The sequence below is a fragment of the Mangifera indica genome, chromosome 20 (genome assembly GCF_011075055.1).
Source record: "Mangifera indica cultivar Alphonso chromosome 20, CATAS_Mindica_2.1, whole genome shotgun sequence".
Lineage (NCBI taxonomy): Eukaryota > Viridiplantae > Streptophyta > Magnoliopsida > Sapindales > Anacardiaceae > Mangifera > Mangifera indica.
In genome coordinates this window covers 9,139,955-9,153,742 of record NC_058156.1, presented here as the reverse complement: position 1 = coordinate 9,153,742, position 13,788 = coordinate 9,139,955, and the positions used below count along the sequence as shown (strand labels likewise).

The window sequence follows — 13,788 nt, the reverse complement described above, 5'->3', positions numbered from 1 at the left end:
GAATCATTAACAACTCAATCGATTGACTTAAGATTGTTGTTAACTACTTGGTTGATTGATTGGAAGTTATCATTGATGATAACTTAAAATTGATGCAAGAGAAGGTAATAGGGACTAACAACAATAAGATCTTGATGATGGGGAAGGAGTTGTGCCGATTACTAAGGTTGTCAAAGAACTGTAAAGATTAATTTTTAAGTTTTTAAATCTTTTTAAAAATTAAAATATTATATTTAAAATATTTGGTTTGATATGTAAAAGTATTATTTTCAAAATTTTCAGAATTTATAAATAATAAAATTATTATTTTATCTACATATTATTAATTTTTTTAAATCGAGATTGATTTTAAGAACAAACGTGTTATTTATGTCATTTAAGGTGAAGAAGTACTCTTTTGGTCAAATCTTCCATAAGAAAATGTAATTTACTCTATTCAAGTGTCCACATTTTGGAGGCATGAGTAATAACTCTCTAATCAGGGGGAGTGGGTACGATTTACATAAAGTTTGGGTAGAACAAAAATAAGAAACTTCACAGGTCAAAATAGAAAAATTCTAATGAAACGACGTCGTTAAGTGCATATAATTTTACTAGAGAATTATTATTTATGCATTTTATTATGAGTAATGTTATGTTATGTGTACATAGTCCTGGCCACGGTTCATGAACCAGCAGTTCACGGTTCGAAAAATTAAGGACTCTGAATCGAAACTGTAATAGAACGGTTTGTTCACGGTTTGGAACCAATGGTTCCAATTTGAAACCGACATTGAACCGGCAATTCTAATACATGATCTTGATTTAATTTTTAAATTATTAATTACAATAATTGAAAATTAAAAGAAAGACTTGGACTTAATTTTTCAATTAAACTTCCTACGTATTTTTTTGGGGTTTAGAAGAATCAAAACCTACGTAGTTCTCTTACCTTTGCATATCTACAATAATTGTTGTTCTATCTCCTTGTTTGAATTTATAAATTTGTCTACAATAATTGCAAACAACATCGAAATTACCATATTTCTTTTGTATTTTCTTGAAATGAATATTGAAAATATCGAATGTAGAAATTTTTTTAGAGTGTTGTTTCATCTCCATCTGTTGTTGATGTTACTCCACCTCTACATATTGATTTTCACTTTCCTGTGTTGAAAAATCATTTATAAATTGATTTTCATTCATATTTGATATATGTGAATATTGATCAAATCTCATATTACAGGAAGAATTTTCACTACTTGTCATTTTTTGATAATAAATAAAATTAATTATATAAATAAATTATATGATTAATTATGAAAGATAACAATAAAATAATAAATAAAATTAATTATATAAATAAATTATATAATTAATTATGAATTGTATAAAAAAAATAGAAATTGGAATTAATAGAAAATTAAGAAAGAATTTAATTAAATTTAAGAGAATTTGATTGAATTGAAAGATTGAAAGAGTATTAAGAGTTGAAAGAATGAGAATGAGAGTTTGAAGGATTGAGTGAGAGAGTGTAGAGATTGAAATTTGAATGGGTATATATATAAGAAAATATTTTTTTGAAAAAAATTAAAAAATAGGGGGGGGGGGGGGGGGGGGGTGAAAATGATTTTAAAAATTGCAAGTTCCCCTACAAAAGCTCTGGTCCCCTACAATTTTCTTTTCAAAGCCAACGGTTCCCTGCACAAGGAACCGTTGGCTCTTTAATAAATTTAAAAAAATTCAAAATTTTTCTGTTCAGCACAGTAAACTGCCGGTTTACATGTCGGTTCATAAATCGGGTGTGAACCGGCGGTTTCACAGTTCAAAATTAAGTAAACCGAAACCGAACCGCTAAATTTCGGTTTGGGTTTTGGTTCAATCCAGTTCCGGATTTATCGGTTCCAGTTCCGATTTTATTCGGGTCAGTTTTGGTCAGGTTCACTGGCCAAAACCAACCCGTGGCTAGGTCTATGTGTACGTACTTTTGAATATATAATTAAATACACAAATAATGTATTATCATGTGATTGAGTAATAAAGATAAAGTAATATCTAATCACATAAAGATATATTATGTGTATCCAATTGTGTATAAAAAATATATATATATAATTTTATTGTTTTAACTTTTAATATTCACCTGAGATTGAGGCAGACATAATTTGAGGGATTGGCAACAGTGGGTTCAAAATGTTAGTGATATTATCTTATACACTTGTTATCCTTCAATTTGTTGGGTAGAGACTAGTGATAGGTTTCCTCTTTTGATTTCAGAGTATCATTGGTGAGAATATTCAGTCTATCGAATCATTAACAACTCAATCGATTGACTTAAGATTGTCGTTAACTACTTGGTTGATTGATTGGAAGTTATCATTGATGATAACTTAAAATTGATGCAAGAGAAGGTAATAGGGACTAACAACAATAAGATCTTGATGATGGGGAAGGAGTTGTGCCGATTACTAAGGTTGTCAAAGAGCTGTAAAGATTAATTTTTAAGTTTTTAAATCTTTTTAAAAATTAAAATATTATATTTAAAATATTTGGTTTGATATGTAAAAGTATTATTTTCAAAATTTTCAGAATTTATAAATAATAAAATTATTATTTTATCTATATATTATTAATTTTTTTAAATTGAGATTGATTTTAAGAACGAACGTGTTATTTATGTCATTTAAGGTGAAGAAGTACTCTTTTGGTCAAATCTTCCATAAGAAAATGTAATTTACTCTATTCAAGTGTCCACATTTTGGAGGCATGAGTAATAACTCTCTAATCAGGGGGAGTGGATACGATTTACATAAAGTTTGGGTAGAACAAAAATAAGAAACTTCACAGGCCAAAATAGAAAAATTCTAATGAAACGACGTCGTTAAGTTAGCAACCAAACGACGCCGTGCTCTCAATCTCCTCTCAAATTGTATTGTGCAAGCCCCCACGATTGCCCAGTCCAGTCTTGAATCCGAGCTCGAGATCTACAGCAGTCGAATATTAATCTAGGGTTTCACGCAACCAATCATCATCAAAATGGCGATGGCAGCTCTCAGACGCGAAGGCCGGCGTTTCGCCACCCCTCTCCTCTCTCCGCGTCCAATCTCTGTTTTTCGACCCTCTCTCATCTCTGAGTATGATTTCACTGGATCGATGTCTTCATCTCCGATATCTATTTACTTCTCATCTCATTTCTATATAAATTGAAAATTTTCACCTGCATTCTGAAAGTTCTTCATACTTTCGTGTTTTAGGTTTTTTGTTTTTTCTTTTCTGGGTGAAGTTATGCTATACATTGAGGAAAAAGATATAATTTTTTTCTTCATTTACTTTTTATTAATAAAAAGAAGCATGAAATGAGAATCTGTTGTATGACCTTTCATAAAAGGTTGTATAAATCTCGGTACGCTGAAGTTTTTTTTTTTGTATACTGTTTTGTAACATAAATATGAGTTTTATGTATTCTGTTGTTTTTGTTTTTGGGAACGGATGCTTTTAATCTACTATCGTAAATTGTATTGTATTATAAGTGAGTGGTTTTTCTTGCATTGAGAGTTTTTGTTTTTGAGAGCCGAAAAAATCAAGTTTAGTTTAGTTTTTATTTATGCTCTTTTTGAGAAGTGCTTTTCAGTTTTGATGGCAGAGGAATCATAATGTATGGAAAATTGTGCTGAATGATGGGTGTACTTGGAATTGACAAGGAGCTGTACACGTAGCTAAACAAAATGTTTCTACACCACTGACTGAAAGAAATTGTGCTGAAAATATTAAGCATAGAATATATCTTGTTTTAGTTAAATTTTAGGAGTGTCTGAGTTTACGCGTCAAATGAGGAGTTTTTGTTTCTTAGTTAAATTTCTTGAATGCTGTGTTCCCGTATTAAACAAATGGTTCTATCTCTGTTTTTTTAATTTTTTTATTTTATGCGAATTGCTATCAATTTGGTTTCAATGGGCAGGGAGGATGGTCCTACAGGTGTTCGAAATATTTCTACTCAAGTGGGTAAGACCCAATGTTTGCTATTAATTGTTGTAGTTCTCAAATTTAATGTCCATTTCGCTGCATTCAGCAGAACAAGTCCTGTATAATTTTTGTTAACAGTTGTTATTGTATTACTGATGCAGTTAGAAACCGGATGAAGAGTGTCAGGAATATTCAGAAAATTACAAAGGCAATGAAGATGGTTGCAGCCTCAAAGTTAAGATCAATTCAAACAAGAGCTGAAAATTCCCGTGGCTTGTGGCAGCCATTTACTGCACTTCTTGGTGACACTCCCAGTATGTTTGTTCCCAGACTTTGTTATTTATGTGTCTCTTGTTAAGTTCTGATGTCACTATTTACTTGTTCTCAACATATTAGGTAGGTTTGGACCAAAACCGAGCTGGTTCGAGCTCGAAAGCCGGCTTGGTTCAAATTCGTTTACTTCGAATATGAACCGAGTTTGAGTTAAGAGATTCAACTTGCTTTAAAACTAAGCGGAATTCAAGTTATAGAGAGTTCGGTTTGGTTTGGCTCACAAGTTGGATCGATGACTTGATTCAGTTCGAATTTGGCTCGTGGCTCAGTTCAAATTATGTTAAATAATTATTGAACAACGTTGTTTTATTAATGAGTCACGAATTCAAACCACGAATCTGAGTCTCATATTTAAGTCATGAATTTGAACCATAAATTCGAGTCAAACTCGAACCGAACCATTTTCATTTGAACCAAACTCGAACCACCCTTAATGTTGACTTGACAAATTCGAGCCAAGGGGTGTTCGAGCTTAGCTTGGTTCGTATCCACCTCTAATATTAGGTACTGAATTCATGCTTTGTTTCATTTCATATAACTTCATACAGATATCTATAAGAAAGAAGCACTTTTTTAGGGGCTCTACACTACTTTTAGATGATGTGTTCTATGAATGGCCATGTCGTGGTGGCCTTCTGGAGTTATCTGTAAAATGAATGGTCCTATTTGCATGTTCAGCTATTTGAACTTTAGGCTGTGCGCCTGGGCATAGTTTGCAGGCTCTTGTTGGGCCTCTTTGATGGTGGCTTAAGATTCGAATTTAGGGTGGCTGTGCAACGTAATTAAGAGTTGATGGAGAGCATTTATTTCAGTTGTCAGCATAGACAAACAGAATGGGTTAGAATAAATTCTCCCAGAAAATTTGAATAGATTAGTCAGGTCATTTTCAATATCAATTTCTTTATCTCCCTATTAGAGTTGAAGCTGATTATATTCTGGAGATTTAAGTGACAAGTTTATATGCTTCAGAGTTCTTTCACCTTGGTGATTTATAACATCTTTGCTGATAGTTTTTCTTATCTTTTCTCACCAATATTTTATTTATTCTTTTTCTTTATACTACTTTATTTGTTTTATGTTTTGAGGTCTTTATATTTTTCTTCACTGTTGAATTGTAGGTATTGATGTTAAGAAGAATGTTATTGTGACCATTTCTTCTGACAAAGGTCTGTGTGGTGGTATTAACTCCACATCAGTCAAGATAAGCAAGGCTGTGCAGAAGTTGACTTCTGGTATATTTTTCAAGTTGGTGGATTCTTTTCTTGTGGATTTTTGTTTCTTATTACTAATGAGTGTATTTTTTATAAGTTAAATCTTTTTCTGCTCTGCAGGTCCTGAAAAAGAAACGAAATTTGTTATCTTGGGAGAGAAGGCCAAAGCACAATTAGTGCGTGACTCAAAGAAGGACATTGAGATCATAATAACAGAGTTGCAGAAGAATCCTCTGAATTATTCGCAGGTTAGTCAGTGTGTTTTCACTTTCACATGATGTGTGAAGAATCATTCCATGTTTCAAATTTTGACTTTGGCTGTGCAAGACTCTTTATACGGGTTTTGGTTATATGCTTCATATCTTTCTTTAATGCATTGACTGAAGCCTATGCTGTAATTGTTGGTAGGGTTCCCATCCTCATCAAATTTGGCCCTATGCTTAACCGTATTTAGTTAGTGCTAATTTAGTTTGCACAATTCCAGAGCATTTTGTTGATGCTTTATCCTAAGCTCTGATCACTTTTTCCCCTTTACAGGTTTCTGTTCTTGCTGATGACATCTTAAAGAATGTGGAGTTTGATGCTTTGAGGATTGTCTTCAACAAGTTTCAATCTGTGGTCTCATTTCTGCCGACAGTGGCAACTGTCTTATCTCCTGAGGTGATTATGTTCCCTAAAAATTCTACTTCTGGTTAATTTATTTATGATTTTATGCAGCTTTTCTTTTCTTGCTGTTTTTTATGATAATTAATACAGGTTGTGGAGAGAGAGTCTGAATCTGGGGGCAAAATTGGTGACCTAGATGCTTATGAAATTGAAGGTGGGGAAACAAAGGGTGAAATACTTCAAAATCTGGCTGAGTTCCAGTTTTCTTGCGTAAGTAATGCTGGTTCAATGATAAATTTAGCTGTCCCTCCTATAGAATGATCATGTGTGGTCAATATTGAAACTGTTGTTTTTCATAGTATTGCTGCTGTCATTTTCTATTTTAAGCTTTGTTTTTTATGGAACTGTGTGGTATAGTTAACCGACTGTTTCCATCAAATAATTCCCCCTGTTGTTATCCATGGGATTAGAGATTTGGCATGCTTCAGAAGTATTTTAACAAGTTAGAGCTTCACTATCCAAAGATCAAAATCCAAATGAGGCTTAGTCGAAATTCCTGCAATACTAACCTTTTATGATCAATCATGGATAATTTAGTTATAGAGGGTGCATTTCTGTGAAACAATTGCACTTTTTATAGGAATCTAACTGCTAGTGCTAGGTTCTAGGGGTCAGATTCTATGAATTTTGACATATCATGGGAATCAATACTGCTGTAAATTGAATTCTGGAGTTATTTGATATTAGTAGTATCTCTCCAAGGTAGCATTGTTTTGGCAAGAATTCTCTGACACTAATTGGTATCAAGTTCTGCCCCTTCTCGACTATTTTGAGTTTAGACACTTGATGAATTATAAGTTTAACACTAAACCCATGCTCCAATCCAAGTTGGTACTGGCAAATATTAAATTTTCCTTTCTTGCCTTTTTTATCTTTATTTTTCTTCCAATAATAACTTTCTAAAAACTCTTCCAGTGTAATAAAGGTAAAACCTTTCCCACCTACTGAAACAACCCGAAGTGGAATGTAAAAACACATTGGTGAACAGTGCTTGAATATGTGGATGTCATGTCTAGCAGTTTATCAAATTGTGCCTGAGGTGGGCTTGAAAAATTGATTCTTTCTAATAAGTTTGTAGTTAAGACTATACATTTTTGAGCAGCAAAATCTGCAGTAAAACTTGTATTCTGTTTGTGCTTGTGCACGTTTGAAATGATTCTCTTTCTGTAGTTTCGAAAGGGTTAGTTGTATTACTACAGCATCTTTAACATGATTATCCAATTAAACAAGAATTTCTTTTTCATTAGGTCATGTTCAATGCTGTGTTGGAGAATGCTTGCAGTGAGCAAGGAGCAAGGATGTCTGCTATGGACAACTCGAGCAGGAATGCTGGTGAAATGCTTGATCGCCTCACTCTTACTTATAACAGGTCTCTCTCTCTCTCTTTATCTCTTTCTTGCTCACTCTCTGATATGTTAATAGGATTATTAACCTGCAGTCAGTAACTTTAAGTCACTTGTATATTATGGAATAGAACCGAATCCTTCAGCTTTTATTCACTTTTATATTATGGGTTAGAACTGAAAATTTGATAGTTGATCTATGCTACTTAAATTTGTTTAACAGAACTCGTCAAGCTTCTATCACCACTGAATTGATTGAGATTATATCTGGGGCATCAGCACTGGAAGGTTAAATAGTAGAAACGATTCTGCTCGGTATCTGATGGTGAGAAAATAAGTTCTTTGTGAAGGCTTCATCTGAACTTCATGGTGGTATTGATTCCATGTTTTTGCGCTACTCCAATAATCTCTCCGGTGTCAAAGATTTCATTTAGGGAATTAAATGTTAATTTCGTGGCTGTTCCCATTGATTCTTTTTTTCGCAATGGTTGTGCCTCAACAAATTGAAAGATATGGCTTGGGGTTGAGCATTTAACAATTTTGCAAGTTAATGTCTCGATGGCACTTTCTTTTACCTCAATTATGATGTGGGGGACTTTACCACTACCCCCATATAATGCCATGCTGCTAAGCTTAGATCTGGGTTATGGACATACAAAATAGAACCTTATCCTTTTAGCAAGGGTTTATGTGCTTGATTTAAGATTAGGTTTTATCTCAGGCATCAATAAGTATTGCATTCAGTTGGTCGACCCGTAAAAGAACACGGGTTTCCGTGAAAGGCCTGCAAAGCCACAGCTTAGGAGGCCCTTGGGGTATGCAATATTTGCAGGTGGTCTTGGCCTGCAAGGTTGTACTGTAGCAGGCTTTAGCCAACACAACCTGCAAACATGATGGGCCGTTTCAAATCCGGTTCAACTCATTGCCATCTCTAATCATAATCAAAACCACATTTTCGGTAAGCAATAAAAAAAACCCACCATCTTCTTTTCCCTTTTCTCGCATTTTCTACTCATAAAAATGCAGTTTACCGAAATTTTATGAAATTTTTTTTATTTCTTGTGTTGAAAAAACTGAATGTTGAGTTTCTTGTCTCTATGATTCTCTCTTGATCTGGTATAATACATGATTACTTAATTAATTCTAATAATTATTATCGAAATCTATTTTGAATAAGACTTACAATTACTATATTTTCAATTGATTTCAAAAATAGCATCAACAAGAGATAAAATTAAGCATTGCATTATTTATGTCTTTTGGAATCAAAAAGTTATAAAAATAGATTTACTTATAAAGAAAAACTTAAAAAAAGGCAACGAAAGGAGACTATATAAAATTTACGCTATCTTTATCTATAGTTATAAGTATTCTATGATAAATGATAAAAATCTTGTGTTATAATATAATATAAATAAAAAATGATATGTATCATAGGGTGTGTTGAATTAATATGATATAATGAATGTATTATATAATATGATATATGTTATTAATATAAATTAATATTTTTTTTTTTAAAAATGATAATATAATAAAGGTGTATATGAAAAATCTTAAATTTTTATTAATGTTTGTGATATTTTAAAAAATATGACATGTTAATTAAATGTTTTTATTATTTTTAATAATATTTTATTATTTTATTTTTTAAAAATTGTATCATATAATGCAAAAAAATTAAATTTTTTATACACAATTCACAATTCAACTACCATGCTTATATCTCAAATACCTAAAAAGTAAAACGCCTCGTTAACCTCATCTAACCTCACCAACCCCATGGATTTATATGCAAAAATAACGAATATTTGGGGCCACTGAATAATTTTTAATATTTGCACGGCGTCAATAAAATCTGGGAGAGACGTTTGGTAATTTTATTTTACTTACCATAATCACTCTCCACTGATGAAGGATCTTTGCAAGTTCTACCAAAAAGAGGAGCAGCAGCTACAGAGCGAATCTTCAGTTGCGAGAAATAGCAGAAACAGATCTAAACAAACAACACCTCGCAGATCCTGGCTATCATACGAAGTGGTAATGATCTTTTTCTTATTTTCTTTTCTAAATTTTTAAGTTTTCCTCATCCTTCGAGCTTTATGTAATTATAGTTAACAGCATTTTTGTTATGTTTCTGTTTGTTTGGTTAGTAAGAAAACGTTGGAATTGAATTTTCTTTCTGGGTTGTTCTTTTCAGGGCTTAGAATGACTGAAACTATTTCTTTTTCAGTCCCTTTGTTAATCTTTTCCTTGGCTTTCAGAGCTTTCAGAGAGAGGATATGTGTGTTTTTGTGGATTATAGCATTGCTTATAGATATAGAGCAAGTGTTGGTTTTAATTGCTTTTAGTTCTATGATTTATTGTTATGTTTGTGTTACTTGTTGGTTTTTATTTCTTGTGTGTTGTTTTTTATATGAGTCTTTGTGTCAGTTTATAAAATTGGATTTTCTTAGGCGATTTATTTTTTATTGGATAGTGTTAATTTGATGATTTGCATATAGAAGATTTCTTCATTTTCATTTTTTGATTTATTGGAAGCAGATATTTTGATGGAAGGATTGGTGCATTCACGTATTACCCCAATTCCTCCTCATTATAGGCAACAAAACTGTCTTTCCTTTCCCACGTTTTCATTGCAATTGACTAATAATTCAAATAGTGGTCGAATTTCTGTAATGAATCGTCCTAAATCATTCTCTCCAATTGCTGCTTCGAACCAACCAGTAGAAGCCTCAACATTGGATCGCTTCAATAACACGCTGCCTTCCCAAGGTTATCATCAGTTATGAAATATTTACCGTACATTTCAATTATATGATATATGGTTTGAGTATAAAAGAAAAGAATGGCATGGTTTTGGAATTTAGTATTAATCATCAAAAAACCCAATTTTGCTCATCCAGAAGCTTAGCATTTTGATATTATCTGTATGAGTTTCTAATTCCTTAAATTTTAATAGACAATTGTATCGTCGGGGTTGATATTGTAAGATAGTTTTGTTTTAATTGATGGTTGCTTTCTTAAATATATAGAGGCTCTTGAGCTGTGGAGAAAGGCTGATGCCGTGTGCTTCGATGTGGATAGCACCGTATGCCTAGATGAAGGAATTGATGAACTTGCAGAATTTTGTGGAGCAGGAAAGGCTGTTGCGGAATGGACTGCAAGGTTAGTGGTTCCTTTTGTTTGTTAAAGATGATTCATGTCTTTTATTCTAGGTTGTTCAGACTGACTTCAATTTTTAATTTTGCAGGGCAATGGGTGGCTCTGTTCCTTTTGAGGAAGCTTTGGCTGCTAGACTTTCTTTGTTCAAACCTTCATTATCACAAGTTCAAGATTTTCTTGAGAAGAGACCGCCAAAGTATGTTTAGTATTGATAAGCTTGGTTAACTTTTTTTTTTTTGGCTCTGGGCTTGGGGGCAGGGGGTTGGTATGGATTTCATTGAGAGATGTTGGGTAGGCTCAGCTTGATTAAGTTGAATGTGTTCATTGTATATTACATTGCAGTTGAAGACTTGAGTTAGAATCCAGATTCCTTTAGTTCTCAAGTACCTAGTTATCATATTAGTTAGAATCCAAATAGATGAAGCTTTCTAGAAATATTGGTGACAAACCTAAACTCCACCGACTTATCATATTATTTAGCTATTCTTTACTTAGTTGCACATGATTCTGTGTTTCTTATTACACCTATTAATTTGCTTGTCTTTTTTTCTATTTCTCTTTGTGGCAACATAATGAATGTTAGTAGCTTCGTATGAGTGTTCAATAGTTCTAAGTATTATTTTTTTTTTTCAATATTTAGACTTTCCCCTGGCATTGATGAGTTGGTCAAGAAGCTGAAGGCTAATAATGTCAATGTTTATCTGATCTCTGGAGGCTTCCGTCAAATGATCAATGTAAGCAATTGATAATGGGATGAATGTCTATTTTGCAGTTGAACATTCATCAGAAATGTCATTTGTTCTGCTTTTAGTTGCTCCTAGACAAATTTTATTTGAGATGAAGTTAGAGAAAGTCTTTGTAGTAATTGTTAATGCTGGATGATGAATCTTTGAAACTTGAAAAACTCTTCTGGTAGAATTAAATACTAAAGCTTAATGAAGATGGTAAAACCCAAGCAATTTGCTAATGCTGGTCAAATAAGGAAGACCTAAACTTGAAAAAAACTTCTTTGCAATGCTTCTAAAGCTGGCATGGTAAAGTAACACACCCTGGGTTTCTATAGGTGGACCTTTTATATAGCATATACATTCTATGTTGACGGGACATTTTCTTTGAGCATTTTCACTAACTGAGTCTTTTCTTTGAAGCCTGTTGCATCAATCCTTGGGATTCCACCTGATAATATTTTCGCTAATCAATTGCTGTTCAAAAGTTCTGGAGAATTTCTGGGTTTTGATGACAATGAGCCTACTTCAAGGAGTGGTGGAAAAGCCATTGCAGTGCAACAAATTAAGAAAGTCAGTCTCATAGCTGTGTTGTTCATGTTTGGTTACTGAATTTGTTGCTAGCAAAGTTAATAATATTTGATTCTTTCAGGCTTATGGATACAAGACACTAGTCATGATTGGAGATGGTGCTACTGATCTTGAGGTTAGCAAATTCATCTGAACTTCTTAATTTTGAACTTAAAACTGTTAGGCATGTTTCCTCGCTTTGCTAATTTTTTTGTTTCTTTTTATATTTAGGCTCGTCAACCGGGAGGCGCTGACATATTTATTTGTTATGCTGCTGTTCAACTTCGTGCGGCTGTAGCTGCAAAAGCGGATTGGCTGGTATTCAACTTCAAAGATTTGATAAATTCCTTGAACTAGCTTGTCTCCTCTGAAATTATTTTAACTATATATAAACTGTATAATTTGTTATAAGGCCATAGCGGCCCCTGCATTACTATTTTTTCTGTTCTCCTAATAGCTTTCGTGTATTATTTATGTTTCTTCTAGTCACTTTTGCGGTGTTAAGGATTGTGTAAAAACTCAAATTGAAATATGAGTGAAGAGTGTGCAATTGCTATTCTGTTTGCTCAGTAAATACAAAATGTAAACTTTTCAGCTTCATTGATAAACTTTCTATCTTTGGTGGCTTACCAATTATATGTTCATACTGGGATAAATATGTCTGCTTTTGTATTATCATAAACTTAGTGGATCTTGAAAAGTTCAGTTTAATTGCGTTAAACTTAAAGAATCAGAAGGATTGCTTTGAAATCCTACCAAAGAATCAGAGAAAAAGTTAACAAAATTCTTTCTTCTTAAGCTCAACAGAATCCATGCTTCATTCTTTTGTTGTAAAACCAAGCTTTCTTTCTGAAACATCACCTCATCAAAATGTCTCTAATGGCAGTTCACTGTGCTTCAAAGCTCTACTATTCCAATTCTAGAACGCCAACCAATTCCAACCCAGATTCAAACCCTTCAGGCTTCTTTGAAGTACGTATTAAGGAAAGATATATTCTAAAGTTTCAATCTGATGAAGGCGTTGATGTTGTTGTTGAAGACATAACTAGTCCAGAATTTCGCTTCGTGTTAAGCATTCCTCTACACTTTCCTTCTCCTCTTGCAAGAACCGTGTACATCAAAAATATGGTTTCAAGTTTGAATCTGGATCCTTATGTTTGTGAGTTCGTGAGGGCTGAGATTACAGAAGTTGTAGCAGAAACATTGGCAAAAACAAAAGGGAAAGAATCGTTCAAGAAGATGCTTGCTGTACAAGTTACCAGAGTTGAATTGATGGGGAAGGAGGAAATTGCCCGGATTTTTAAAGAAATTGCTGAAGCATGACGGATATAAGCTAGAACTCATCTCAAAGTTGTTCGAACTCAACTTATTTGAAACGAGTCAAGTTCAAATTTAAACTCAAACCAAGTTTTAAACTCAATTAAGTATTATAACCGAATAAAAAATAACTAAAACGATATTATTTTAATACGTATTAGTACTCATTTCACATTACATCTATTCGATTATTCTTTGCATATTAGTTAAAACCATATCAATGATCCATTGTTTCTTCTCCAATTATTTAGAATAATAGTGATAGATTCAGTATTTGATTTTTTTTTAACCCATGTTCTCTTATATACGAGGTTCTTTTAATATATAAAGTTTCTTTTTTTATCACTCAAGTTATTTTTTAAAGTGAATTTTTTTTTTAATAACCAAAAATCTCGCTCGTATTTGTTGAACAAGTAAACAAATGGGTAAACTCGAGGCACAATAATTAGACTCATAACCATTACATTAGATAAGTCAAGATTTTATAAATATTATAAAAACTTGAACCGAAGCCTT

The 13,788-nt window shown here is 32.8% G+C and overlaps 2 protein-coding genes across 3 annotated transcripts; both read left to right on the top strand.

Annotated features, from left to right (window-relative positions):
- The first annotated feature begins 2,904 nt into the window (after nt 1–2,904).
- Nucleotides 2,905–8,041, top strand: LOC123204529 (ATP synthase subunit gamma, mitochondrial). The gene is made up of 9 exons (XM_044621242.1): nt 2,905–3,113; nt 3,938–3,981; nt 4,104–4,256; nt 5,394–5,507; nt 5,607–5,734; nt 6,024–6,146; nt 6,243–6,362; nt 7,400–7,521; nt 7,719–8,041. Exons 1-9 carry the CDS (start codon nt 3,016–3,018, stop codon nt 7,786–7,788), a joined length of 972 nt encoding a protein of 323 aa, XP_044477177.1. The 5' UTR covers nt 2,905–3,015; the 3' UTR covers nt 7,789–8,041.
- Nucleotides 8,042–9,374: 1,333 nt separating this feature from the next.
- LOC123204528 (phosphoserine phosphatase, chloroplastic-like) lies at nt 9,375–12,555 on the top strand. Of its 2 annotated transcripts, none has more exons than XM_044621241.1 (8): nt 9,375–9,532; nt 10,040–10,270; nt 10,531–10,663; nt 10,749–10,856; nt 11,301–11,394; nt 11,809–11,958; nt 12,038–12,091; nt 12,187–12,555. In XM_044621241.1, the coding sequence occupies exons 2-8, from the start codon at nt 10,048–10,050 to the stop codon at nt 12,310–12,312; spliced, it is 888 nt and encodes a 295-aa protein (XP_044477176.1). In that variant the 5' UTR covers nt 9,375–9,532; nt 10,040–10,047; the 3' UTR covers nt 12,313–12,555. The 2 variants fall into 2 exon arrangements, with proteins under 2 accessions (XP_044477176.1, XP_044477175.1); XM_044621240.1 differs by having other exon boundaries at nt 9,376–9,535.
- The last annotated feature ends 1,233 nt before the right edge of the window (nt 12,556–13,788 follow it).

Coding starts and splice junctions, on each gene's coding strand:
- LOC123204528 (XM_044621241.1), top strand. CDS start 10,048: ATGGAAGGATTGGTGCATTCACGTATTACCCCAATTCCTCCTCATTAT. Junction 11,395..11,808: donor GCTTCCGTCAAATGATCAAT/GTAAGCAATTGA, acceptor TTTTCTTTGAAG/CCTGTTGCATCAATCCTTGG. Junction 11,959..12,037: donor CAGTGCAACAAATTAAGAAA/GTCAGTCTCATA, acceptor TGATTCTTTCAG/GCTTATGGATACAAGACACT.
- LOC123204529 (XM_044621242.1), top strand. CDS start 3,016: ATGGCGATGGCAGCTCTCAGACGCGAAGGCCGGCGTTTCGCCACCCCT. Junction 3,114..3,937: donor CGACCCTCTCTCATCTCTGA/GTATGATTTCAC, acceptor TTCAATGGGCAG/GGAGGATGGTCCTACAGGTG. Junction 6,147..6,242: donor CAACTGTCTTATCTCCTGAG/GTGATTATGTTC, acceptor TAATTAATACAG/GTTGTGGAGAGAGAGTCTGA.